The sequence below is a fragment of the Prunus avium genome, chromosome 2, assembly GCF_965620075.1.
Source record: "Prunus avium chromosome 2, drPruAviu1.hap1.1, whole genome shotgun sequence".
NCBI classification, from domain to species: Eukaryota; Viridiplantae; Streptophyta; class Magnoliopsida; order Rosales; family Rosaceae; genus Prunus; species Prunus avium.
In genome coordinates this window covers 41680678-41708058 of record NC_142285.1, presented here as the reverse complement: position 1 = coordinate 41708058, position 27381 = coordinate 41680678, and the positions used below count along the sequence as shown (strand labels likewise).

Here is a 27381-nt window from a genome sequence, read left to right as displayed (position 1 = left end):
AGGAAAAAATTGTCAAAGCGAAGAAAATTATATTCAGATTCGTTGCTTAAAGATTAGACTGCATAAACTACAATATTAAACAACAAACTGATAACTAAATAGAATAAAGCCGTCCAAATGTGCCTCCATTTGACTTTGGAGCAATGTCAACTGAGAGCGGGCAAGACTAAGGAAGAACAATGCTTATATAAATAAATAAATTACTTAAAATTTCAATTGCCGTTGACTTAACGCATTGACAAATTTGCATGTCAAATACCCAATTACTTAAATTCATTTTTTTATTGTTTAGGAGTCAACAAACCCTTTGAAAAAAGATAATTATTTTGCACGCTCAAGCATTTTGCCTGTCTTCAATTCTTGCTCTAGAGAGAGAGAGGGAGAGAGAGAGGGAGAAGGGGAGAGAAGGTAGGAGGAGGTAACACCTGTAATTCTGAGAAGCAACGGCTGCTTTGATGGTGACACAGAGGCAGAGACTAGTTGACTTTGATATAAACATTTCCAAAAAATAATTTGTTTCTTAATTATATTTTATATGTACAGCTAAATCTTGTTCCAAAGTGATGCTCTAAGATACTTGTCCATTGGGTATTTGGGTCATTTTATGAAATCCCTAGAGACATGGAAAATCCCATGACTTGATTTGTTTGTTTCAAATCAATAATTCTATTTCAATGTCTTCATATCATCACTTATTAGAAACAAGTAAGTTTCAAATCTTTATTTTTTGTTTTAAATATTTAATGGGGTTGAAGTGTCTTAAGAAAACAGTTAACAATGTTGACATTTTGGTGACGTACGTTCTTCTCTCTATATATATAGCTGCACCAGAGTGCCATTTTTGATATGCATTGCATTGAATTGTGGCTAAACACAGAGAGAGAGAGAGAGAGAGAGAGAGATATGAAGAGCAATCAGGTTCGCTTGAATTGTGGAATAACAATGCCTGTCATTGGGTTGGGCACTTATTCCTTCCAAAATGACAGGAAAACAACACAACAAGCCGTCCATATGGCCCTCAAGGTACACTCCGTACAATTCTTTTTTTCTTTTTTCTTTTTTTATAAAAAAATTAAAACTTTTTATAAAGTACAAAATGAATGAGAGCATATTCTAAAAGTGCATGATTTTTGTAATGCAGATGGGCTATAGGCATTTTGACACTGCAAAGATATACGGTTCTGAACTAGCCCTAGGAAGCGCTTTGACAGAGGCCATTCTCGATGGGAAATTCAAAAGAGAAGACATTTTTGTTACATCAAAGTTATGGGGAAGTGATCACCATGACCCTGTTTCAGGACTGAAGCAGACTCTCAAGTAAGCAAAGCAACCATTGCTGCCATTATTAACTATATATATATATATATATATATATATATATAATATACTTATATTTACAAGAGACTCTCCCCTCATGGTTTCATTCACAAGAGACTGCCATTTGGTCTTCCCATTAACATAATAAAGAGCAGAATAAGGGTAGAACATGAAAGAGAAAAAATAAAAAACTCGTAGCTACATATTTTCTCCAAATCCAAATCCTGCCATTTGGTCTTCTCATAAGCATAATTGAAGAACTGGATTTTGGGCAAGTGTTTGGTTGCATTACAAGATGCTGGATATGAAATTGCCTTTGAAGATTTGTTCTTCTCCATTTTGTTTTCTGGCATACATTTTGATCTTGATTGTCCAACTCCAAACCGATTTGCTGCTTTGAATGAGAAACCTTCAAAATCGGCTCTTTTCTCCACTTCTGTGTAATTATTGGATTAATGAAACTTAATTACATACACAGCTATCCTATGTTACATACTTTGTTATAAGAAAAAACGAAGGGAAAAAAAAAAGATATCATACTCATACCTGCTTTGAGCTGGCTAACATCTGAATGGAATGCAGTCTAATTTTCCACAAGCCGCCTGACATTGTCATTGGACAGCGGCGAAATGCCTTGCTCGATATGCTGGAAAGAGATAAGATAACAATATGAGCCAGTGGAGTAAAACCACTAAGAACATGTTGTAGGATCAAGGGAACCTTGAACTGAGTTATGTAGCTGTCACAGTTTGGGTTGGCTTGGGACTGATTAATTTGACTATATAAACATCCAAGTTTTCCAGGTTTAAGAAGCAGAAAGTTTGGAAGGAATGCATGAATTTTCAAATGTTCATCAAAAGTACCTCAAGAAGATAGCCATGCAGCCAATCCAGTGTTGGGTTGAATGTAGTTGCTGATAGATTGAGAACTGTCGAGCCCTGTTGGAATGAAAATGGCAGAATAAATAACCAAGGATAAACCAAGAGCCCATTCAGGGTTTAAAAAGAACCGGAAATTACATGAAGGCACATGCAAACCTTGGAGTTGAATGAGCAAAGATAGTCCTGAATGGTGTTTAAGTTGCTTATCAGCTTATCTCTGCCCTAGAAAAGGAAACAAGAAGGTTGAGGGGGATTGTTTCTAACTTTAAAAACTTATCTCAATTAACAAACACTTGGGATGTTATTCAAATGAGAAGAAGCAGCAAAAATAAGCCTATATCCAAGTAAAGAGAATATACAATTGTAAATACCTGGCCTAGAAGTTTATCACTAAATGTATAAGTTGAGAACCACTCCTCTAGTAACGTCTGTAGACAAGAAGTGTAGTCAGACAAAGTGATGCAAAATTGAGAAGACAACACAAACAATGAGGGAAAGGCTGAACATAAGAACCATAAAAGTAAAGCAATCATCTTGCAGTTGCATCAGCAATACCAGAAAACTCGAGAATTGCTTTACCAAGAGCCATGAGGAAAAGTGTGAGAAGTTGTATTCATGTTTTTATGAAAACTATATGTTATCGAGTGTATCTTAATGATTTGGAAGCCTACGATGCAGACCAAAAAGGAACCTAAAGCAACCAAGACCAAAGCCAACGAACTCACACATACAAAACAAGGACAGGGAAAAATAGAATTTGTACAAAAATTTATATAAGTGATAGAGGACGTGATCACACATTATGATCAAATTCAGCCATCTTCAGAACTAGAGGTATAATTATTGGTCCAGGTCCAGACTTCTCTTTCTCAACAGAAGTACGTTTAAGCTCCTCTGGACCTTTAGGACTTGCACCTGCACTGCCACAAAATTAGTTAGCGAAGTGATATCTTAAAGGTTCAACTCTTTCACTTCAACAAATATTATGTGAATGTGTCTGTGGTTGTATGGACCTTCATGATTTTTACTAGAACCACTTTAAAAGTAGTTGCACAACTGCCATGTGTTCGATAAAATTGGTTAAACATAAAATAAACTTTCTGAGAAATATCCTTAGCTGCTAACCGTTTTTAATCTCAGAAACACTTCCTGCTAGGCCAATGGCTTCCAGGTAGTCTGAAACTTTGTTAACCTTGTTAGCTGTTGTCCCTTCTTCCGTGCTGGCACACTCATTTGCCTCCAGAGTTTTCTCTTCCACAGGAGCTGATGGTTTATTTTCATAATCCATTAAATAAATGTTTGGATCCAAATGCATTCCCTGTGATTATCATTAAAAGACAATATTGGAAATCATCCTAGTTGACAGTGAGAACTGAGTGCACAGAGAGCTTGCCAATGCTTCCTACATTTTTTAGCCAAATAACTCAACTATGACATGCTTGCTAATACCTCTATTATTATTGGTTTTCCATCCTTGAGTGCTTTCTTCAAATCACCAGCCAATCCTGGGGAACACATGTTACAGGACAGAGATTATAAATCAACAGCAAAATTCAGACAAAACTTTGTTCTTGCAGAGAGAGAAACTGCTGGGCATGCTCTCACGGGCCTCAAAACTATATTCTGATTCTCTAATGGTTATCTTCAAAAGTTGTCATCTGAAGAGAAGTATTAACAAGGAAGGAGACTACCTTTACGAACAATCCTGCATTCCCGACAAAATTCAGTAATCAACTCTTCGGAGGAGCTGAAGTCTCGTGCCCACACAGGAGTAGACGCCAATGGTGCACTGAATTGGATAAAAAGAGAGTAGAACCAATGTTTTTAGCATATATTCAAATGTAAAATTGAGGAAATAAATAAAATTGAGAGACATACTCTGTGGATGTGCGCAGCAATTCATATACTACATCTGTCTGCAACAGTCATTAAAAGAACACAAATTGTATAAAATAAAACTTCATGGGGAGGGAGGGAAGGAGATAGCATTTTCATGAAAGATATTGAAGAAAAAGGACCTGCATGACATTAGGCAAATTCAGCCTTTGTGAAATTTGGGTAGCTATGGTGGACTTTCCGACGCAGGCAGTTCCACATAAAAGAATAATTAGTGGCACTCTTTGATGGTGAAATCTGAAAGAAATTAGGGAACCCCCAACAGAAAAGTAAAGGACAAATGAAAGTAGGGTATTACCATAAAATGCAGCAAAAAAGATTACCATGTTCTTCGTTCTATTCAATTTCTAGGTACTACCTACAAGGAATTTGGACTGACCTAGTCATCATCTTGTAACGATTTACGTACTCTTCCCCATAACCCCTTTGCTCCATAAGCTGCAAATATAGAGATGTGTAACAAAATAAATAAATTCTTCAGCATCTTGAAAGTTTGCTAAGTGCACCTCTTTTGTGGTACAAGAACAACAACTACGTACAGACAGAAGCAAGACATTACCTTAAACATATTAGCTTCCAAATCAGACTGCGAGCTGCAACACAACAAAAATGCAAAGTGAAACCATTGATAAAAATCTAAACAAAACTGAAACCCAAAAAACAACAATATACAAAATAAATCCCAAAATAAAAAAGTAGCTTGACTAAAAGAGACGGCATACACATCTAGAAGGCTGTTGTCTACGAGCAGCTTCTTGAGCTCAAGCGCGATTTTGACAGCTGCTTGATTTGGGATCTGAACCATCACCACACAAATTCATTAAACAAAGAAAAACATAATTGTAAAAATAAAAAAATAAAAATTATACGAAGACGTAATTAGGAAATACAGATTGAATTGAGGCAGACACTTAATACAAGAAGAATCAAAATGCTGAATTTGTTTGTGTGGGATTGAGACCTTAGTGACGGTTAACATTCGGCTGAGCAAAAACCTGGAAAAAACGTAGTAGTGCTCGGCATCATCACCCAACCACACCTTCACCTGTTTACAGAACAAAAAATTTACAAGTCTGATTTTCTCAGGAACCAAACAGAGGAGAAATGCGAAGAAAATGAAGAACCTTGACAAAGTCGTATTTGGAGGAAGCGTTGATGATTCTACGACCCATATTTCCCTGCAATCACTCAATGCTAAGTGCATGTACATCTACCATCAGCATCTCTTTGCATCGGCCACCTCTTTTACGTAAAAGATAATGATGAGCATTTCAACGGAGGAAAAACATGCAGCCTGGTTAATATATTATTCCTGAAATGACAAACTCATACCAACCATTCTGAATGTACGTACAAAATTTTGTTGGTATTGTATTAATTTGCAATGGGCTGTGGCAGGAACGTGGGCATTGGAACATGTAGACATAAATGTTTTTAGTTTAGTTTAGTTTAGTTTAGTTTAGTTTAGATTTTTATTTTTATTTATTTACAAACCTTCCATTGCAAGCTGACAAGTGGAGTGGCCTGCTATGGTTTCGGAGCTTGGCCTCTATTGAGGCAACATGTGGTAAAAAAATATAACCACGATCATTAATAATATTCGTGAGGAAAAATGTTTTGAGTGCAGCAACAGAGAAGTTTGATGAGAACTCTAGTGGGATTTCATGAACAGCAGGAACAGTATCGACAAGAAATATTATTGCGTCTCCTTGTTCATATATACAGAAAAGATGGAGGAGGTGCACGTACAATTGAAGCGGTCCTATACTCTATGATGAACATCCAAAAAGTGGTTAAGGACATCATGATCTTATTTTGAACAAACCCTAGATGGGCTCTCTTAAGTTACACAAAAATATAAATGAGTTTGCATGCCAGCAAGTTTCTCCTGAGCCCCATAATTTGGTATCTCGCATCGAAGAGCTGAATTTTGAAGTGTTGGGTGCAATAGATGAGGCTGGATATTAGTCGGTGGAATCCAATAGGATCGAATTTTGTAAATTATACCATGTAAGTAAAAACTTTGTTTCACAAGCTGCTGCTGCTGCAAGGTTCTTCTAAGTATTTGTTCTCCATTTTGTTTTCCCACATCTGATCTTAACATCAAGCCGGTCCCTAACTGGTACTTTTCTTCAGCTCTATGAGAACCATAACAAATGGTTATTCGTCTAAAAACCCAACCTCAGAAAAACAGCAGAAAATTTCATAAAAGAATGAAATCAAGCACGAACCAAATGAATGTAAAGTACTTTTCCGAGAAATAAAAATTGAATGTAAAGTTGGTGATGAGCATAATAATTTGATTCTTTATTTTACGTATGTTATCATATCTTCCCCCTTTAAAACATTCATATATCACAAGTCAAATTGGAGAATCGCATTGATTGAAAATAGGATGCAACAGTCCAAAACATGATTGATATGATGTATAGTTGAATCAACCTAAACCTTTCATGCACTTTTACCTTAACCTTTCATGTGCTTTTACCTTGTAATGTTTAGATTAAACAAAAATAATAAAGAGTGATCTATGTTCCATAATGCGTCAAAGAGAAATCAAATTATGGAAGTCCAACTCATACCTTCCTTCATCTAGCATCTGAAAGCAATCTACTTTTCCACAGGCCGCCTATTATTTTCATTGGATACTGATGAAATGCCATGTTCAATGCACTGTATAAAGAACTTCATTATCAGGGAAATAAATAAAAATAGCTATATGAGCTGGTGAGTAAGATCACTAAGAACACAAGGTAGGATAAAGGGAGGGTCATGCAACAGGGAACTGTGAGTAAAACCACTACGAACAGGACGTAGGATCATGGGAGCTGTCTCTTGTTCCAGCCATGGCTACTAGATTTTATGGAATCAATACATAGCAAAGTAATATCACTTGGGACCCATCAGTTGGGCCATAAACATCAAAATTTTCTAGGTTTAACCAGCAGTAAGGAGGCCAGGACAACACAAACTAAAAAAAAATCCATCAGAAGTACCTCAAGAAGATATCCATGCAGCCAATCCAATGTTTGTGGGAATGTGGTTGCTGATATATTGACAACTGTCAAACCCTGTTGGAATAAAAATGACAGATAACTAACCAACGATAAACCATGAGCCAATTCAAAGATAAAATGAAATTCAAATGACATGAAGGCACTTACCTGCGAATTGAATGAGCATAGATAGTCCTGGATGGTCTTTAAGTTTCTTATTAGCTTATCTTTATCCTGGAAATGAAAAAAAGTAACTTGTAAATTAATTGCAAAAGAAGTAAAGAAAGCAAGTCTAATTGAAAACCTCATCAAGTAACGAACTCTCAAGATCTTATGGAAATGAGAAGAGAAAGAAAGAAGCTCAAAATACCTGGACTATACATTTATCACTCAATGTACGAGTCGAGATCCCCTCCTCTAGTAATGCCTGCAAATAAGAGTATAGGTATACAAATTACAAAATAAATCAAGTTTCAGAATATAACACAAACGATGAGGGAAAATATGAGCATATAAACAGTAAACGTAAAGCAATAATCTTGCAGTTAAATCGAAAACATGAAAAAACTCAAGAAATTCTTTACAAAGCCACAAAGGGAAAAGTATGAGAATGTATACATTATTTTCCCCGCAAAACCGTGTCTTATAAAGTGTGTCTTAATGAAACTAATTCAGGATTTAGAGGCCTATGATGCAGAGAGGAGAGCAGGAACAGCACTAGTATTGCTGATTTTTGGCACCACCATTCATTGTGCATTTAAATTGGCACTACACTAATTGATGTGCATACACAACAATAGCTGTCACAACTACTTGTAGGCATAAATGCCAAGTTACTTATGAAAAGGAGTAAGGACAAAGCCTTTAACACAACGCATTTGCACAAAAACAAGGACAGGGAAAAAGATAATTTCTACCAAAAACTATACACATGAAAGAGAACGTGACAACACCTTATGATCAAATTCAGCCATCTTCAAAACTAGAGGTATAATTACTGGTTCAGGACCAGACTTCTCTTTCTTAACAGAAGTACGTTTATCCATCTCTGGACCAGTAAGACTTCCACCTGCAGCACTACAAAAGTAGTTAGAGAACTGACATCTTAATGGTTCAACTCCACTATTCACTTCAACAAAGATTGTGTGTCTTGTTGGCAGATGTCAGTTGCAACTGACATCAGCATGTCTTTTGATAAAAGTATGTTTCTAAACAAAAATATGAGTGGTTGAACAGAACATAAACATTCTGAGCAATATCCACAATGGGGGTTAACCTTTATTCTCAGAAACACTTCCCGCTAGGTCAAAAGCTTCCAGGCAATCTGAGACTTCGTTCACCTTGTTAACCAGTGTCCCTTCATCAGAGCTGACATGCGCAGTACTGTTGCTAACTTCAGAAGGATTTCCATTTATACTTGGAGAATCGTTTTCCATGTGTGTTTTGGAACCATCTGCTGCAAGGGATTCTGCCTCTTGAATTTTCTCTTGCACATGAGCTTGTGTTTTATTTTCATCTTCCATTAAATAAATGCTTGGATCCAAATGTATTCCCTGCAATTACCATCAACAGAAAACAAAATTGTCCAAGCTGAGAGTGAGAAAAACTAAGCAGACAAGAAGCTTGCTAATGCTCATCATATTGTCATCGTAAATTTTCTTAGCCAAATAATTCACATATATGACCTAATAACAGTCCCTCTCTATTGTTCAGCATCACAAAATTCAACACAGTGACAAGATTAGCACTCTCTCTCAAAAACAAGAAAGTCCCTTCTGCAGCATGCACTTCAGCAAGGCTCGTCAATATTTAAGCCCTACCATGCACAGACCATCTGTGAGGAATTCACCCCATTGATCAAGGAAAAGGCAACTTACCAATCTAAGACAAATACTCAATTTTGTTCATCTTCACTTCAAGAAAAGGTTCAGGCAAACAACCAGATAATTGAGACTTGGGCAGAATCTTTTATAACACAAAATAGAGCACTGAGTGATGAATTCGTTAGACATATATGAGGTTTTTCAGGCATAATATTTGACCAAGGTAATAGATCTTTTTATAAGAAAAAAGAAAGACAAAGGAAGAGATAGAAAAAGAAAAAGAAAATTAGGACAAAATTGAATTAAGATGTCATTTACATCCACCATGACTTGGAATTTAACCATACCTCTATTATTATTGGCTTTCCATCTTTCATAGCTTTCTTCAAATCACCAGCCAATCCTGCGAAGCACGTGTTCCAGAACAGAGATTATTAATCAATAGACTAGCTTAAAGGCATAGAAAAGTTGTTATTACAGAGAGAGAAACTACTGGCGTGCTCTCAGACATAAAAACCATTCTGGTTGTCTAAAGTTCAAAAGTAGTCATCTGACTCATCTCAGCAGATGTATTAATAAAGAGACTACCTTTACGAACAATCCTGCACTCCCTACAAAATTCAGTAATTAACTCCTCAGAGGAGCTGAAGTCTCGTGCCCATACAGGGGTAGATGTCAATGGTGCACTGAATTAGAAAAAAATGACACAATAAACACTCTAATATTGTTCATCAAAACAAAAAGCTTAACATAAGCAACATTAATTAATCAGCTTAGCATAGGATCCGGACATTCAAAATGTAAAAGTCAGGAAATAAATAAAACAGGGACATACTCTGTTGATGTGCGCAGCAATTCATATACCATATCTGTCTGTAACAATCAGTAAAAGTACAAAATAAATTTCAATGACATCTTTTTGCAACTCAAAACCGTCGGTAAATGGGAGGAGAGAGAGAGAGAGAGAGAGAGAGAGAGAGAGAGAGAGAGAGAGAGAGAGAGAGTGAGAGAGTGAACATGACAGATACAAAAGAAAAAACCTGCAAGACATTAGGCAAATTTAGCCTTTGTGCAAGTTGGGTAGCAATGGTGGACTTTCCAACACAGGCAGTTCCACATACAAGAATAACTAATGGCACTCTTTGATGGTGAAATCTGAAAGAATTTGGCCCCACACAGAACAAGAAAAAAGGTATTACCATAGAGTTCAGCAAATTTACCATCTTTCCCTTATTCAGTTTCTAGGCATTTCCTAAAAGCCATATAGATTTTAGACTGACCTCGTCATCATCTTGTACCGGTTTATGTACTCCTCCCCATAACCCCTTCGTTCCATAAGCTGCGCATACAGAGATGAACTAAATTCAACACCTACAAAATTTCAAAAAGCGCACTACTTGTTGGACAAGCACACACACATGACATTACCTTAAACAAATTGGCTTCCAAATCAGACTGCGAGCTGCAACAAATCACAGAAACACAAAGCGAAACCATTTATAAGAATCCTATCAGAAAACAAGAAAAAGCAAAATAAAAGAAGAATAAATGAGTGAGGACACAACATACACATCTAGAAGGCTGTTGTCTATTAGCAGCTTCTTGAGCTCCAAAGCAATTTTAATAGCTACATAATTTGGGATCTGCAATCACCATCATAAATTCATAATAAATTAACAATACAACTGATGATTAGAAATTACCAAAAGAAACAAATAGTTGAATTGAGGCAAACACACACACACACACACACACACTTACATACACAGATATTGGAAATTAATAACAAGAATCAAAACACTGAATTGGGTTGAATGGAATTGAGACCTTAGTGACAGTTAACATTCGGCTGAGCAAAAATCTGGAAAGCACGTAGTAGTGATCTGCATTATCGCCCAACCACACCTTGACCTGTTTGGTTTTCAGCACAAAAAGACATTCGATTCTGATTTATTTCTCAGGAAACAAACAGAAAGAGAGTAGGAAATTAAGAACCTTTGTTCTTTGGGTAACAATAAAGTGAAGAACCTTGACAAAGTCGTATTTGGAGGAAGTGTTGCGAGAAGAGAATCTAACGGAAGTAAAAGAGACGCCACTTCCTCTGTTATGATTAGTGTCGTCGTCCAAGTCTTCTTCGCTGATATTAAGGTTGTCGTCATCGTCGTTGGCGTTAGGGCTTGAAACCACAACTTCCTTGCCTTTCTTCATCGTCTCTTTATCTGTCTGTAAACCCATTAGTTCGAAGTTGGAGTTTTAGTTTAAGAGTTGAGTGATGATCTCAGCGAGAATCAAGCAGACAAATTTTCACGCGTCAGCGCTGTCAACATCCTCTCGTTTTCCTGCTCTTTTTCTTCTTTTTCCCTCCCCTCTAGGTTTTTGCCACGTCATCCTGGTCGATGTTGTAGCCTAGTAGGTGGAGGTTTTTTTAGTTTCTAAATAAATACACCCAACAATTGATCAGTACACCCATCCAAAGAAATTTTCCCACCCCCTTTATTTTTTTTTTGTGATTACAGGAAATTTCCAGATTTGATTTGAGTGCAATGACCAAGATATTAAAACATAAATAAAGTGATAAAGTTTTAATTAAAAAAATATAATCTGCTAAATTATCTCTCATTTGATGGACTTTCATGAGTCTTCTAATATCATAAGTATCGCGTAGTGTCTAGTATTGAAAACATTAGTATTTGCTTTAGATTAGTTTAACTGAGATTTGATTATCCATTTATTATCCCAAGCACTAACATTTCTTTCCTCTAAAGCAGTTTGGGTTTGTTCAATAATGTGATTATTGTGTGTTTGTTTTGCTGAGGAGATTAGAAGCGTAGTAGAAACAGAAGTACAGACCAAACAAGAATGCGAATTAAAACATCTGTACCATGAAATTAAGATATTATGGCGAAAAAGGGTTGCCCAACTTGCACTAAGGGAGAAGTGGGTCGGGCAAATATAACCCTTATAATTATACATCCTTGGCTGTTGCCTGACTGTGGAAGAATAAAACTAACAACCTCCTTCTTCCTCTGTCAACTTCTGTGTTAAGCATCCAAAAGGGACAACAGAATGAGTACAGTAACTATAGTATACTGATACAGTCTTCACAGCAAGAGTAAAAGCAGCTTCAATCTGAATCATCTGTGTATAAAATCAAGGAGCAGATTCTGATCATCAAATAGCATCTTCAAATCTCGAGTCTTCCGAAAGAATCTACTGCCTTTCTTTCCTATGCTGGTTCCGAAAACGCTTGATGGAAGAAGAGATTTGGTATCTGGTCTCCATTGCAACTCTTTGAGAGTAGAAAATAAGGTTGAGAGGGCAGGAGATATCTCCTTGTCCTTTATATTCTTGCACGACACTACTCTAAGGCATTCAAGCTCCTTCCAGGGAAGAATTACTGACTCCAGACCCTCTGTTGTTAACACTGAGCATCCTTCTAGAGATAGGAACTTCACCCTCCTGTTAGAACATTATATCCCATTAAAATAGCAATGCAAGGATATTCCAAATGATAATTCAATGACCAAAAATCTAAAAACAGAAGTGTTTTCACCCCTTCAAATTTGCTTTAGGACCTCAGCAACTCTAACAGTTAACTATAATCATATTACAACTGTCCAGTCTTACAACAACGATCGCAGAAAAGGTTTTAGCTTATTTTTCTGCAGATCTACTCATAAAGTTCATAACTTTTGTAAATTGATACCAGATAACTAATCTTAGTACAGGGTGAATTCTATACATTTAAATACATTAGTTTTATACCAAAATTTCATCCCCATTATTATCTTCTTTAGAATCTTAACATGCCAATATCAATCTCAGGCAACTAAAGACATAATATAGCAAAAAGAATCAACTACCTGCAAGTACTTGCTAGCCTGAACATATCATTGTCCAATCCCCAACAGTCCTGAAAAACAATCTCCCTGGCCGCTCCACACACCATAAATAAAGCTCTCACACTCTTCTTATCCCTCAATTGACACTTCTGCAAATGCAACCGCTCCAGAGCAGGGCAAGCACCCAAATACTCTTCGGGCCCCGGAATAGTTTCAATCCTCTTACACGACTGAAACCTCAAAGTCTTCAAATTTTCACAATATGAAAGTGCAGCCAACCACCCACCATCCATCCTATGATCACAGAAAGTCAATTCCTCCAACATTTGGCAACACTGCCCAATTGCCTTAATCCCATCAAAGCTTCCCTCACATCCACAAAGCTCAAGCTTTACCAATCTCGTGCACCCTTGAGCTAAAATCGTAAGCCCAATATCCGAAACCACTGAACTATAAAGTCCCTCTACATTCGCAACCAATTTCAACACTTGCAAATTCTCACATGCCGCAATCCCACGCAGCACATTGTCACTGCACTTGTGCAATTCCAATTCTTGGAGTGTGGGGCACTCCTCTGCTACACTCAGCAACCCCATTTCACTCGCACCAATCACCACAAGCTTCCGCAAGTTGGGGCACCCACTCGACAACGCATCAAGCCCTCTGTCAACAACCTCAGGTGGAAGCAATTTGAAATTTGACTCGGAAACTCTCTGCTTCGGCGAGAACTCGGAACCGGTATGGAACGAAAACATTCTATAACTCAACAAAATGCCCGAATTTTGGTCCGAAATCAACGATCCATATAGCATATCAACCTGATTCAGGTTGGGGAACCTCGAGATCAACCGACCCGAATGGAGAAAGCTCCAGTCCAAGACCTTGAGCGACCGTACAAGGCGGCCTTGGAGGTTGAGCCAGCGCTTGCAGACAAGCGAGTTAGGCTTGCGCTGCGACTCGGGCAGCTTGGCGAGGATTTCGAGGAGGATTTCGTCGGATAATAGGGAGGTACGGTCAATGTTTGCCCAATTGGGGATTAGGGTTTTGTGGGTGGGTTTGAATTTGGAGTCTTTGGGCGAAGCAAGTTGCATAGCGAAGATGACGTTCTTGAGGGGCGTAGTGTTCTTAAGCCAGATGTCTGACCAGCTCGACGTCCTCTTCTTCGATGTTGGTAAAGGGCTGGTCTTTGTGTTTGGTTTCTCTGCCCCCAAAGACATCGTTCGAGCGTGATGGTCTTTCTCTGCAACTTCTCTGTATCCCATCTTGTCTTCTCTGTTCAGCTCTCTCTCTCTCTCTCTAGATTACATTTCTCTCTCTCTCTAGATTTTGTCACTAACAACCGCTAGATTTTCTCTCTCTAAAACTTGTCTGTGTTTCCATCTATACACTTTTCCGGGTGAAGGAGATTTGAATGGGTCGGAGGTTCTGAGTGTGTGGCGCTTTTTGTTTCTACTTCCAAGATTTTGAATCTAGGACTTTTATCGAGTCTTTGAAAAAGTCATTTGTAAAAATTTAAAACTTTTTCTAAAAATCTCCAGAAGCACCTATTTATATACAGTCAAGTCATATGAATAAGTTTGGCCAAAAAAAAGTGATATGACTAAATATTCTTTTAATTATCTGACTTACAAGTCCTTTGAATAAATATTCATTTGGTTATAACCCGAGTTCTCTGTGGGCACAAAACACCGTAAAACTTGTTTATGTAAAAGAATTTCAATTTCCCCGGCCAAAGGTTTACAAAAAGGACTTGTCCTCATTTGGCTGTCCCATCAATATGACCGTTAGATAGCCGTTTATAATTCAAATTTCGTTTTCGAATGTGGGGACAGAAACCAAACCATGGCAAAGGAAACAAAGATAAAAAGACCATCGTTTTATAATTCAGCGCATAAAAGACGTGGATTGGATTATATTTTCCTTTTTCGTTTTTTTCTAATAAATGGATTTTGTTTTTCCACTTTTGTACTTTCTGATCTAACTATGAAATTTAATTGTAAAGGTTTAGCAATAGAAAATGGATTTATTTGTCTTTTGGCATTCCTCGAGTGTTTTTGGTCAAGTGGCATTCCATTTCCATGAATTTGATATGTAATACTCACACAACACACATTCTTTTAATTCAATATGTTATTTGGGATCTCAAAAAAACTGCGGGAATTAGAAATCTACGAAAGGACGTGAAGAACAATACAGGAAAGAGTAAAGTAGAAGGGAGAAGAAAAAAAAAGAGTCTAATTTCGTAAATAATAATATATAATATGAATAATGGTCGCCATTCATACAAGTATTACTTTATAAGAATCGTCCGGATATGTAAGATAATATGATTTAAGGGATTCAATTCAAAGCAAAAAAGGTTCATATTAATTCCTAAAAGAAACCATGGGGAAGGTCTCTATACCCTAGGGTTTGCCTTACAATGGTAATTTACATATGAGTAAATAAATACATCATCATCTGTTCAACTTCAAGCAGTACCAGGTGTTGGCATGACTACAGAAGGACACAATCATACATGGCAGATCAAGAACGAGGAGCCGCCATCTGCTGCTTCTTTATCCTATCCCCGTTCCTCACCATACTGCATCCAAAGAATCAAATTCAATTTACCATGTCATTTCTCAAGTGCATTGTTTTCTATTATGTTTGCTTTCCGCAGAAGAAAAAGAAATAAGGTTTCATGCAAAAACCAGACATTCAAAGAAAGCTGAGGACAGAAGGCATCCACATTCTTTCTTACAACATTACCTGATATCATGAGGGGTGATAAGTATCCATTGGGATCCTTGTGCCAATGCAAAATCAACAAGAGTGTCTAGGCTGATTTTCCGACTTACAGCATCCTGAAGAATAAGTTAAATGCATAAAATTTGTTCATAAGAACCATTTTTTGTCTTAAACAAAACAACCTAGACATGTACGAACACAATCTTCAATCCTGGAACAAAGTACTTGCTTAAATCCGTACCATAAAAACATCGAACTCATCCATTGCTCTAAATGGAGCTTCGGTCATGTCATGAAGAGCCAATGCAAAGCACAATGTTGAAAAGGAGCGTTCCCCACCTGATTAACAATCAAATGTACATAAATGTTTATTTATGCCATATTCTAAATCCTGATTATGAAAGTGTGAAAAGTCCCATATTACTCTTGAGCGAAAGCCCAACCAATCAAATTAAGCAACTCCAAACAATGAAATCATTGATCTATGATGAATTAATTGCAAAAGCACAAATAAATAGACATTTCATCAGAATATTCAAGAAGTAAACCTGAAAGCCCTCTAGTGTCACGAACAGTGCTGCTTGTTGCATCCTGGGGCATCTTTACCTAAAAAAGGAGCACACAGCATCAAGTCTTGGAAAGAGAAAAGGGGACTAACAAAAGAAACACTAAGCTGTGCAGCTATCCACAAGCAAGATATACATAGCTCATCTATATTCTAAACTACTAAAGGAAGAATAAAATGAGTATCACAAAAAGAATCAACTTGCTTGCCTCAACAGATAGGGTCTTCTCCTCATAACTCACTTTAATCTGTCCGCTGATACCTTTCTTGCTCAGATGGGTATTGAATCTAATTGCAATTATTAATCAATTTAGAACAGATCAAAAATACAAAGGTACCTTGTATTGAAAAAATAAATATGGAGAAAAGCAAACACTATGATGAGTGTGACTAGTTATTGTGAAGAGACGACATACTGCCAGGTCAGCTGGCGCTTTAAATAATTTGCATTTCTTTGAAACTTGTTCCGTCGCAAATCAAGGGCTTTGCGGCATGACTGCAATTTAATAATTTAGAAAACAAACACATACATGAGAAACTCTGAGCAGCAAGATTATCCATTTGGCGGGAAGGGCTCAATCAAAAGGTACAGAGTTAACATTGGAGGTTGGGTCTTGGAAAATAAAAAACATTGGAGGTTGGGTATCAGTAGACATATCTAATACAAGGAAAGAGCCTTGTACAGCCCAGAAATATATACACTACCCACAAGAAGTATTTCTAAAATCACTGCTATGAAGTAACCTTTCTTGAGCAATGCCTAAGCAAAAAGGCTCCTTTAAGCAAGACATGAACCAGGAAGTATTTCTTCAACAGTCCACTTCCACAAACTTCACAAATTAAAAGTGCTAAATTAAATACCAGATTCAAGCGAAGGAATTGAATCTCTATTTATAAATTTATATAGCAGATACAATTTCCATAGAAAAAAGGGAACAAAAAGGGAAACTAGATGCACACTCTAAGTTTCTCCGTTCAACTATCTTTTGCTATGAAGCAACAAATTGTTCCAAAAGAAATAAGTTGATTGCATAACCAGATTAAGGAATAGCTCATAACAAGTGTGGTCTATGACAGTCCAAAAATTACAGTTATAGCACCAACAAAGCATTATATAAGATGGAACTTACATTTAACTTTTCTCGAAAAGCTCTGTTTCTTTTTTGTTTGCTTAAAATCTTACGTTCCTTTTTCTCATATGACATTCGGAGCTCATCAATTGATTCAGTATATCTGCAACAGGGAAAAAAAAAGATTTAAATCTTCTTTATGCTGAAGCTTGGCTGTTGTCCCAAAAATGCAGTGAAGACAGATGATCATGAGAATACCTCTGGCTCTCTCGCTCAAGCCTCTGATTCAGCCTGGTTACTTGAGCACTGAGTTGTTCAGGAGTGCTACCATCCCAATCACCTAATGCTATAATTTCACTCTCTGGACAAAGGATAGAAGCCTTTCTAGAACTCTCCTGCAATTTCAGCCACTGCATAACTTCAGCAACTAGTAGATACTAAAGCGAGATCCTTCATATATAAAATTCCAAAATAATCAATAACAATTCAGACACAAGTTAATACTTGTGTAAAAACCACCATAAAAACCATAAAAGAAAGGGCAGCAAAACCAGGGTTCTGATTTAAGTATATTATCCTGCACAATAAGGTGCCTGGAAATTTACAGTTGTATAGGGAAATGCAGGAGCAACAAGAGCTGTTGCCTCCAAGGATTTAATGCAGAATGCAACCATCGACTAAAAATGATACCTCGCGGAGATTCTCAAGCTCCTGATGGTGTTTTTCTGCATCTTGGATATCCTTAAGTACCCTGTTCTTCATTACACCTTCATAATGAGCTTTCTCCTGAGATAAATATGCAGTTGTTAGATATCAAAGACAGAGAACAAATAGAGTTACGGCCATAGAAAAGCGCTAAAAACATATGTGCGTGTAAGTTTCAGGAACGGAAGGGACCTCTTCTGCAGAACATAGATTTTGTTCAATCTCCATCATTTCTCTCTCCGCTTCCTCAAAGGCATCAAAGTCACCTTTTGCTGACTCTGTTGGTTTATTGGACGCAAAGATCAAGTAAAATGGGAAGAATGTGCTGTGGAACCTAATATGAAAGTTGAACAGCGTTACCATACCAGACAGATTCTCAAATGATGCTTTAAGATCATTGGACTTTGCTTCAGCTTCACCAATTCTGCCTTGAAACGTTTCCAGTGACATTTTCCTTTCTTGAATCTCCACTTGGACTTTCTGATAATCACTCAAAACAGGATAGTGTTATCTTCGAAAATATACATAATAGAGTCAATGGTAACATAAAGTATAACGGAACAGACCGAAATTTCTTGATACAGCTCATCAACAGTTGATGCAGGTGATGTACTAGCTTCAGCAGCACAAGCATTGTCAAAATCTTGAATTGCTAGTCTCTTAGACGTCAAATCACGGTCCGCATTTGCACATCTCCTCTACACAAAATAAAAGAAGCAACAGTTGATTAACATAACAGCATTAGTGATTTAAATAGCCCACGAAAAAGTATGTAAGTGACATTGGCAGGAAACCAATCATACAAACAATATTGCAAAAGAAAAATCTTTTTGGTACAACCAGGTCAAACTTAATTATAATTGGACAACTATATTAAATTTTCTTTTAAGAAGCATAGGCTCATAATAAAGAAGAAAAAGTAAGCTATTCATTACCTTCACATTTCGGAGATTCTCTTGAAGATCCTGAAGTTTTTCCTCTACATCCCTTTTCCTCCTTCTGCACTGCTGAGCTTCTTCTTGTACACTTAATACTTGTCTTTTAAGCTCATTAATTTGATCATCATAAGAACTACAGAGACGACCTGTTCTAACTCGCTTATTGGGAGGAAGAACTGTCTGGACAGAACCACGAGAAAACCTAGAAAGAAGCAATAAATAAATACTTATTTGTGAAACACAAAATGTGTCTGAACCAAATGAATATGGTAAATGACAAAACTCAGGGTCCAAACTCATGTTCAACAGTATAAAATCCTATCTCAGTCAAAATTATATTTCATAAGTAATAGAAAATCAAATTAGAAGATTGGACAAAACTGCAGTACGTAGATTTATGCTATTTAAAGCAAAGCAAACTTTGTGAACCAGTTGTGAATGTGAAAATTGAATGCATAAAGGAACAGGGCATGGATCTCTAGCTTACATCCTACTGCCATCTAAGGTGTAAACCTCCTTCAAATTTGAAACCCTCTGGTCAAATACAATTGCTTTTCCTGCATCATAATCTCTCACGAGAACTTGCCTTTCAACATTTCCCTGGAAAATTAACCACAGTTGAGCACACAAAAATAAATAAATGTGAAGTCAGGCAAGATCAATAAGTAATAGAAGTAACAATTAATCACGGACACGAACAGAAGAAGCCTGTAAACTTACCATATCTACCAACACGTTTAAAACAGTATGAATTTCAGAATGAAGAAGAGAAAGAGTAGTTGGGTGCCTTGTTTGTGGAAGCATGTGAGGCGGTATATTTAACCTACATCAGAAAGTACGATGGATTGTTCAGTCACAGAAAGAATCACCATGCACTGAATGAGACAGCAATCTAAAGAACTAAAGATCTACCTTGGTAATGAAAAGTCATATATAATAATCTGAAGGTCACTGTAGTTTGCTTCTCTTGCACATGTTCTCAGAAGAAGTGAGTCTTTATGATTTGTCACAATGAAAGCATTGAGCAACCTTCCAATGGCATGTTCAACAGCAAGAGCCCAGACATCGCCATTATTCAAAGTCTGCAGAAACAATCATTGTATTAAGATTGATCACTTAGCATGTAGTTGCAAGTAGCAATGAAATTGACTCCCATCCACAAAATAGAAGCTTGCTAGAAAGAACAATAAGTGATAGAAGCGTAAATTAGCAACAAGTAATAAGTAAAATTATTTATTATCATCATGTAAATTATAGATATTGTAAAACAGGGGAAAAACATGAAGCAATATGCCTGCTAAGGAACAGAACATGTCATCAGAACTTATGGAAGCCCACTGACATGTTTGTTCTCCTTTACCACGTAACAGTAAAATATAAAAGTGCAAAAACAACATTACACAGTAGAAGTTTACTAAACTTGTAGATATAATGCAGATGTTCCACACTTACCAAATGAGCACCAATTGGACCAATTGGAGGGCTTTGGAATCTCTGATGATATCTCTCAATTGTGCGTAGAAGGCTTATCACTCTATCTCCACCAAAAGCTGTAACCTGTTTAAACAAAGCATTTTCCTTAAGCACTATAGTGTTTTTGGTAAAATGGCAGCACGAGATCTAATGCACATGGGCTGCTTATGCATAAGTGACACAGTACAGAGTCCGCTGTTTTCTCATGCATCTAAGACCACAAGATCGATAGTACCAGACCTTGTTGGTTTGATTTCGCTGAAGCTCCCGGATGGTATTTGAGATCTCCCGATGCTTCATGTCATAATTTTGAATCTAGAAGACCAACATGTGATTATAAATACATTCAACAAACATAGCTATTTAAGTCTGACAAACAAATTATGTATTGTCGATAAAATAGTTAATATTATATATATATATATATATATATATATATATATATATGGAGGCAACCTATATTGACAACACAGTTAGATTATAAATTAAAAGGCTAGACATGAAGATCTTACCAAGCACTGTTTTTTTTCCTGCCTTATACTTAGGTTCGCTTTTTCTTTTCTTTCAGGTTCTTTAAACCCTTTCTATTATCCCAATTTTCTCTCAACCACTTAAACATATACCTACCATGACAAAACGGAGAACCCTGTCCCCTTTATGAAGCAATATATAAAACTCCTGAGAGTACACTCTGCATCAGCAGTTGTGTCTTCCTACTTCTGAATCATGACAGCTCAATATGTGTTGCTTAACATCATTCCCATCTAAAATAGGACTTGGCTATAATAGTAGGACATTTATCCCCATTATGTGAATATGCATGCCAAAACTTGTCAATTTAAAACCAAAATTTACCAATGTTACTCTCTTATTTGAATCTTTCTAGAAGTAGCCACCTTTACTTTTTCTTTTTTTTTTATAAAACCAAAGTTATTTGGAATTTGTTAAGGAACATATTCCTAAGATACCGTTCCAAATTACTATTTATGGTTCTTCTAAATTCCTACAAGCACTTAAGATATCCCTTATCGAAATAGATGAGTTGGGACAAAGGATCTAAAATAACTTAGGCTTTTCCAGAAGTAGAGCTTGTGCTTAAATGCAGTTAACTTTTTAAAATAAAATAAAAATAAAAAATAAAAATCAGGAGATTCAGGGTTGAAAAGAATGTATGGCAAGATACCTAGGGGTTTTCAAAATAGTTTCAGAATAGTATATATGCAACAAACAGCAAATAGCTATCTTTTGGCCATATCCAATACCACTGTCCACATAAAATTGTGAAAAGTTGATTCCAGAGAAGAAATCCGACAAAATAAATGAGGAAAAAACAGAGCAACTAAGAGAGAGACCCAAGAAAAGGATGACAACGAGTTGCACAACACAATTTTAACTTATTAATCAACAAAATAAAAGGATGAGAAAAAGTTGTGATAAGCAATTTCAAGTCATTAAATCAAGTCAAACATTTCACACCATTTCATTTATTTCTTTGATTTCACTATTTGTCTGTTGCACGCATTCTGATAAGGCATTCTCTTCTTCCTTCAACCTGAAATATCATATCAGAAGATGCAAAGGGGATTAGGTTAAATCTCCCTTGACAGCAATTCAAAATATATACTGATGAAATTAATGACTTTAAACCTTGCAAGCATTGATTCAATGCTAGCAACCTCATTTTGGAGTTCTTTCAGTTTTTCCGCTATTTCAGATTCTTCTGCCTGCAAAAGTGTCAAAATCAGTGGTCTAAAAGCTGATAATTTAAAGATGCTTGGAAACAGTCACCTATGTATTCAAATGCCCGCTATGTTTTTTGTAAATGAACGCCGCATGTCACTCTATCTTGGCATATCAAATCAGTTACAACAGTGTCATGCAGAAATTAAAGGATTTCGTCATAATTTTGAATAGGGAATAATTATCATTAAAAAAAAGTCATTACAAATTGGGTACGGAAATGAATTTATGGATACTTTAAAAAATTTGAGTCACTAAGAAGGTTAGTCTTGGGGTTCAACCACTGGCAAATGCATTTGTGTGTTAGATTTTCTATTGCATTGCTATTTTTCATTATTAATCTTGTGTCAAGGTTTTCCTGAAGATTATAAAGGGTTAATGTTTCATCAGGTTTTTATTAAATCTTGTGTCAAGGTTTTCTATTAAACATAATTTTGTCAAGGGTTACTAATTGAGGTAAATCGTTTCAAACCATACCGAATCACTATTCTAGAGATTTTCATGTAAATCATCTAATATTCACATCAATAGAAGCATATTTTCAAGAAAAAATGGTATAACATAGTAATGCCAAGGAAAAACAGAATGAAGAGAGGAAAAACTCCCATACAGTTAGTTGCTCTTGAACAGTTAAGCCCTATGAATAAGCGGCACACAACCGCAAACAGAAAAAATCAAAAGGAAAATAAACACCAAACAGAAAAACCTGTGTATTTTTGGCATGCTGCTCCTGGGTATCTTGAACCTGTTGCTGAAGAGACCTAACATAGTTCATCATCTTCTGGATTTGGTTAAATTTGCGGCCATATTCTTCTTCTAGCTTAAGTTTCTCTTTTGTAGCCTGAGAAAAGAATTTGGGATCCATAAAAAGTAGAAACTAGAAAGGACATAATATTTACATGAACAATACAAGGACACCAGATAGAAGCAATAGAAAGGGAACAGGAATTACACAGCTAATAACTCAAACACAAAAATACATTCAGAAAGATAACGCGTACTTTCAACAATTGCAACACAATAAAGTTTTTCAGCAATTTCATTTAAACCAAAATGCAGTTGTATGTCTTTTTTTAGATGACTTGCTAGTGAAAAGAAATCTCAGAAGAACATTTTTTTTTTTCTGAAACAAAGCAGTTCTAGGCTTCAAGTCTCATTAAATTATTTTATTTTTTCACCTTTAAGAGAGAGAAAAAGAGGGAAGAAGGGGGAAATAAAAAAATTTATCCTTCACTCAGATGCCTTATTAAAAGAACAAACTTTCAACATACCAATGCTAGAGTCTGTTGCAATTCGTCCTTCATTCTCCTAATCTCTGATGTCTTTTTCATCATGTGTGCAATTTCAGATTTCTTCAAGGCAAAGCATTCTCTTAGTTTCGCCACTTGACCCTGCAACACGGATAAAACAAAATAAATGACATCTGTTTTCCTTCTAGATTTTCTTCTGTGTGTTCAATCAATTCCTTTCAAAGCTGGGGACTTGATTCCCCATAATATTGCTTGCCCAATTTCTATCAATGGCTTTCAACTAAATCATGAGTGAACTATTTATTAAAAGTCCAGATAAAGCATAGGATGTAGGTTAGAAATTTCCCAAAGCTTCTAGATTAATTACCATTTATATTGCCAAATGTTTGACAAAGAAGTTAACCAATTTTGTCAAACATTTGGCAATACAATAAACGCCACATATAGGTAATATAATAGTTCAGAAGAAAATACTTCTTCAGAATTAAAATCATTCTTAACAAGAAATGTTTTCTGGAACTTGGCAACTCATAGTAGTAGGGGATTTGGATAGAAGAGTTATTCATCCCTGTGCAAAGTATCCAACAATCATTCTTAAGAAAAAACACAAAAATGTCATGTCCCCAAAGAGAGATTTCTAGCTGTGCCTTAAACTTAAAGCACTCTGCATGAATAACTGCTTTTAACAGATTAGATGGGGATGAATAAATACAAGACAATATGAGGTGATACCTCTAAACTGGAAAGACAACAGTCCATGTTGAATATATAGAGAGACATCTATGACAATGCGAACAGTTTGTACTCACTATTTGTTGATCAATTTTAGCTTGACATCGAGGTACGCGATCTTTCAGCTTTCCAATTCTTACATTCTGTTCCTCGAGCTGCTTGTCTACATCATATACCCATGCCCAAGCGAGCTTCTTTTTTAACTGCTTTGCTTGTTGAGATATTTCTTCAACGTGCTCCATGTTTTTAATTTTTTCTTGCAACTCATTAAGTTCCCTTTCTATAGGTCTTATTGAGCCCTCTAGCTCAGCAACAACAACATTTGCCTTCTCCAACTGTTTTTCAATGTTTTGCAACAGATCTTCAACTTGCTGAAGAAGCGTGGCCTTGAAAAAGAACTGAGTAATCAAATGTCAGTATAGTACACCTATGAACTCTGTGCTCAGAGAACACGCAACACATAACATCACCTTAAATTTATCTTTGTCATTGCCAGAATGCAAAAACTCTCTGCTTTTGTCTTGACTCATTATTACACATGGATTCTCAACATCAATCTGCCATAAAGCACAAAGCCATGAAAGAAAGTAACAAAATTTCAAGAAGAGAAGGGTTGACATGCAAATAATGCAAACCTGTAATTTTTCTATTTTAAAACAAAATTCCTAAATGGTGTAAATAATGGATTTATCATTCAATTTAGACATTCCATCATCATGAAACAAAAAAGTAACAGAGAGCAACCTTGTTAGTCTCAGTCTATCATGCTAATTTAAAGGAACCAGACTGTGTCTTAAAATTTAATGAGAACATGCTGATTTCAGTACCTAATAAGAACCATATACATGGACAATCGATAAACAGCTAATGCAAAGGTGACCAAGAAGTACTAGGACGAACACTCACATTAAAATGTTCAACTAGTTCTCGAAGGTCCTCTTTCCGACTAGCAACCTTTTTTCCTGCCAAACAACTCAGATGGAGAACAAGGTCAAATGAAAACCACAACCTCATGAATCAATGTTGTGGCACTAGAATACAGCACAACATATTATGTTTTTTAACAATATCATATAATATCATCAGAAAAGAAAAACAAACAAACAAACAATGCTTCCACAAGGCACTCGTTACTTCTATGGTTTAAGCAAGATGGGGGAACAATATTGGAGAATAAGGTTAAAAAGGGATGTAAGTCCATTCATTATGTCTACATGAAAAATTATCTTATGTCAGAGGAACTTTCTTCAAAAGAAATTTATAAATGTTTAGTACAAGATAGATGGATACAGAAAATAACAATCATGTTCCTTCGTGACTTTTAATACATAGACAACCTTGTGGTGCCAGATGCCTCACATGAAAGCACAAAAGAATCAAATTGCCAAAAGGCCAACAAACATACCATGCCAACAATATTTCTAGCTGATCGACACCAAAAAAAAAGTGTTACAAACAATATGAAAAAATTCTCCCATTTGAAGTCAGTATGGAAAGCCATTGGGCCAAACTTTTGTGCAGGTAGAAATCCGAACAAACAAATACTATGAAAAATTTATCCACCTGGTATCTGAAAGTTAATGCTGTAAAATTCTATACACTCCTTGTTTAAGTAACCAAATCCCAAATCTTCCAAAATATAAGTAGGTCCAACCAGAGATTGCCATTTATGAACATGATTGCTAATATGAGTCCAATGAAGAGTTTCTCAATCGAAAACACATGACAGGACCAAAGAACACAATGGAAACCAGTTTAATGAAGTGGTTAGGTTTTGAAAATTATGTGCAGGGATACACACACACACACACACACTTATATATATATATATATATATATAGAGAGAGAGAGAGAGAGAGAGAGAGAGAGAGAGAGAGGAGGGCGAGATACAGAGAGAGCGAGAGAAAAGAGAGAAAGAAAAATATGTAAGCAAGGAATGTAAAGTTTAAACCTTGTTGGTCTTTCAAAACAGTGGTGGTTGCAGTTCCCGAAATCCTGCGCTCTATAACTATGACATCACCATATATTTCAGGCTTAAAAGCATCCTCCCCTTGATTTTTTAACTCCACGTGGACAACAGCATAACTGCAATGAAAAATGGCAGATAACATTATGAGACTGTAAAAAATATATGTGTGTGTAGTTTAAGACAGATACTTAAAAACTGGATAACTTTTTTAAGTGTCTCAAAGGCAAATGGCACCACTTAAGGTGTTTGCTTATCTGATGTTCCTAACATGCATTAAGCCACTTGAAATTGAAGGCATCAAACTACCAACAATCATCATCCTTGAACAGAATACATAGAAGAATTCAAAATGTGGAGCACAACACTCAAACTATTACTATTTTCATGAGTTATTTTTGGAAGAAAGTTGGCAGCAGATGAATTTTACACCGCCCATTTAGAGCTCTAACACAGCTAGAAAGGTGCAAATTTAGCACTTGGTTAGTTAAGCAATCAGTTCGCTACTATAACAAATATTTCACATCCAAGAGCAATCAGCAGAGGAGCTAAGAGTTGCTTTGTCATACCGCAAACACAAAGCAAAACCAGTAGCAAGGAAATAAAAAAATTGGAAAAAGGCAAACCCCACGAACCTGCAACCAGTTTTTATAAAATCCTTCAATGTAGACGCTCTTTGAGTGCCTTTAGCTCGACAACCAAATGCAACACACAAAGCAGTAAGTATTGCACTTTTACCACCTACAAAAATCAGCTGATATTTACAAAACACACTACTTATGGACCAAATAATCCACATAAGAAAGGGGATTCGATTCATTATGCATAAATTTTACAGACCCAAATGAAGCACACACATCTACGTAGCGGGAGAAAGAAGAGGGCTTACTTCCATTTTGGCCGGTAATGAAATTGACCCAGTCGCCGAGCTCAATCTGCAAGCTACTGTGGCACATGAAGTTCTCCAATCGGACTCTCTTGACGATGCCTGACCCGGAACGCTGACGGAAGCCGGAGATGGGGTCTTCCATGGTTGGGTCTGAGAACTAGGGTTTTCTTGCAAAGGACACAAAGAAAGCCCTAAATATACGAGACTGACAGTGAATTTAGGGAAGGACGAAGACTCGATTATGGGACTGTGGAGAGAGGGAGTGCGTTTGGCGGGAAGAGGCAACCACTGCGTGTGACTGAGGCGTTTGTTTGCTCGATAAAGGTTTTAATTACAGTAAGGGCATTTTCGGAAGTATAGATTTTGACTTGTATATTAACGGTCTTAAGCTCAAATTTATGTGGCACTTTCGTAATGCGTGTCAAAAACCCCCTCTCTCTTGTAGTTTAGATTATCATTTGTATTCAAAAAAAGGATGCATGTGTCAAAAAATAGACGATAAATTTAACCAAAGAACAAAAAAAAAATTGACGAATATTTTGAATTAAAAGTTAAATTAAGAAAAAGT

The 27381-nt window shown here is 36.4% G+C and overlaps 4 protein-coding genes across 5 annotated transcripts; all 4 read right to left on the bottom strand.

Moving 5' to 3' along the window:
* Nucleotides 1–1434: 1434 nt before the first annotated feature.
* Nucleotides 1435–5654, bottom strand: LOC110764742 (uncharacterized). Its single transcript, XM_021967761.2, has 16 exons — nucleotides 5219–5654; nucleotides 5056–5139; nucleotides 4817–4890; nucleotides 4654–4687; nucleotides 4474–4532; nucleotides 4217–4331; nucleotides 4077–4114; nucleotides 3890–3987; nucleotides 3648–3703; nucleotides 3324–3516; nucleotides 2998–3113; nucleotides 2570–2626; nucleotides 2355–2420; nucleotides 2181–2255; nucleotides 1864–1963; nucleotides 1435–1753 (listed from the first exon to the last, which is right to left on the bottom strand). The coding sequence occupies exons 1-15, from the start codon at nucleotides 5264–5266 to the stop codon at nucleotides 1901–1903; spliced, it is 1176 nt and encodes a 391-aa protein (XP_021823453.1). The 5' UTR covers nucleotides 5267–5654; the 3' UTR covers nucleotides 1435–1753; nucleotides 1864–1900.
* A 100-nt stretch (nucleotides 5655–5754) lies between these two features.
* LOC110764740 (uncharacterized) lies at nucleotides 5755–11266 on the bottom strand. Of its 2 annotated transcripts, none has more exons than XM_021967759.2 (16): nucleotides 10909–11266; nucleotides 10741–10824; nucleotides 10483–10556; nucleotides 10342–10375; nucleotides 10194–10252; nucleotides 9954–10068; nucleotides 9749–9786; nucleotides 9502–9599; nucleotides 9261–9316; nucleotides 8367–8643; nucleotides 8044–8159; nucleotides 7461–7517; nucleotides 7259–7324; nucleotides 7091–7165; nucleotides 6677–6767; nucleotides 5755–6232 (listed from the first exon to the last, which is right to left on the bottom strand). In XM_021967759.2, the coding sequence occupies exons 1-15, from the start codon at nucleotides 11146–11148 to the stop codon at nucleotides 6705–6707; spliced, it is 1452 nt and encodes a 483-aa protein (XP_021823451.1). In that variant the 5' UTR covers nucleotides 11149–11266; the 3' UTR covers nucleotides 5755–6232; nucleotides 6677–6704. The 2 variants fall into 2 exon arrangements, with proteins under 2 accessions (XP_021823451.1, XP_021823452.1); XM_021967760.2 differs by having other exon boundaries at nucleotides 10942–11261.
* A 541-nt stretch (nucleotides 11267–11807) lies between these two features.
* On the bottom strand, nucleotides 11808–14247 carry LOC110764773 (F-box protein At5g51380). The gene is made up of 2 exons (XM_021967794.2): nucleotides 12777–14247; nucleotides 11808–12372 (listed from the first exon to the last, which is right to left on the bottom strand). Exons 1-2 carry the CDS (start codon nucleotides 14015–14017, stop codon nucleotides 12048–12050), a joined length of 1566 nt encoding a protein of 521 aa, XP_021823486.1. The 5' UTR covers nucleotides 14018–14247; the 3' UTR covers nucleotides 11808–12047.
* A 737-nt stretch (nucleotides 14248–14984) lies between these two features.
* Nucleotides 14985–27118, bottom strand: MIM (P-loop containing nucleoside triphosphate hydrolases superfamily protein). Its single transcript, XM_021967772.2, has 28 exons — nucleotides 26814–27118; nucleotides 26560–26665; nucleotides 25910–26043; nucleotides 24865–24920; nucleotides 24429–24515; nucleotides 24036–24356; nucleotides 23248–23367; nucleotides 22683–22817; nucleotides 21884–21960; nucleotides 21713–21788; nucleotides 20477–20551; nucleotides 20216–20320; nucleotides 19676–19845; nucleotides 19484–19586; nucleotides 19251–19363; nucleotides 18761–18965; nucleotides 18392–18523; nucleotides 18191–18305; nucleotides 18018–18103; nucleotides 17811–17906; nucleotides 17379–17515; nucleotides 17181–17283; nucleotides 16467–16546; nucleotides 16260–16338; nucleotides 16034–16091; nucleotides 15727–15824; nucleotides 15507–15601; nucleotides 14985–15339 (listed from the first exon to the last, which is right to left on the bottom strand). The coding sequence occupies exons 1-28, from the start codon at nucleotides 26953–26955 to the stop codon at nucleotides 15282–15284; spliced, it is 3162 nt and encodes a 1053-aa protein (XP_021823464.1). The 5' UTR covers nucleotides 26956–27118; the 3' UTR covers nucleotides 14985–15281.
* Between the last annotated feature and the right edge of the window lie 263 nt (nucleotides 27119–27381).

What these genes read in the sequence shown, in the direction of transcription:
- LOC110764742 (XM_021967761.2), bottom strand. Translation starts at nt 5,266, where the DNA reads ATGGGTCGTAGAATCATCAACGCTTCCTCCAAATACGACTTTGTCAAG. An exon ending in GAATGTTAACCGTCACTAAG is followed by an intron (nt 4,891 to 5,055) that starts GTCTCAATCCCA and finishes GTGATGGTTCAG; the next exon opens with ATCCCAAATCAAGCAGCTGT. An exon ending in GAAAACCAATAATAATAGAG is followed by an intron (nt 3,517 to 3,647) that starts GTATTAGCAAGC and finishes TGATAATCACAG; the next exon opens with GGAATGCATTTGGATCCAAA.
- LOC110764740 (XM_021967759.2), bottom strand. Translation starts at nt 11,148, where the DNA reads ATGGGTTTACAGACAGATAAAGAGACGATGAAGAAAGGCAAGGAAGTT. An exon ending in TGGCTGAATTTGATCATAAG is followed by an intron (nt 7,518 to 8,043) that starts GTGTTGTCACGT and finishes TCTTATTTGCAG; the next exon opens with GCATTACTAGAGGAGGGGAT. An exon ending in GTGATAAATGTATAGTCCAG is followed by an intron (nt 7,325 to 7,460) that starts GTATTTTGAGCT and finishes TTTCATTTCCAG; the next exon opens with GATAAAGATAAGCTAATAAG.
- LOC110764773 (XM_021967794.2), bottom strand. Translation starts at nt 14,017, where the DNA reads ATGGGATACAGAGAAGTTGCAGAGAAAGACCATCACGCTCGAACGATG. An exon ending in AGGCTAGCAAGTACTTGCAG is followed by an intron (nt 12,373 to 12,776) that starts GTAGTTGATTCT and finishes ATGTTCTAACAG; the next exon opens with GAGGGTGAAGTTCCTATCTC.
- MIM (XM_021967772.2), bottom strand. Translation starts at nt 26,955, where the DNA reads ATGGAAGACCCCATCTCCGGCTTCCGTCAGCGTTCCGGGTCAGGCATC. An exon ending in AGAAGACCCTATCTGTTGAG is followed by an intron (nt 16,092 to 16,259) that starts GCAAGCAAGTTG and finishes CTCCTTTTTTAG; the next exon opens with GTAAAGATGCCCCAGGATGC. An exon ending in ATCACCCCTCATGATATCAG is followed by an intron (nt 15,340 to 15,506) that starts GTAATGTTGTAA and finishes CTTTGGATGCAG; the next exon opens with TATGGTGAGGAACGGGGATA.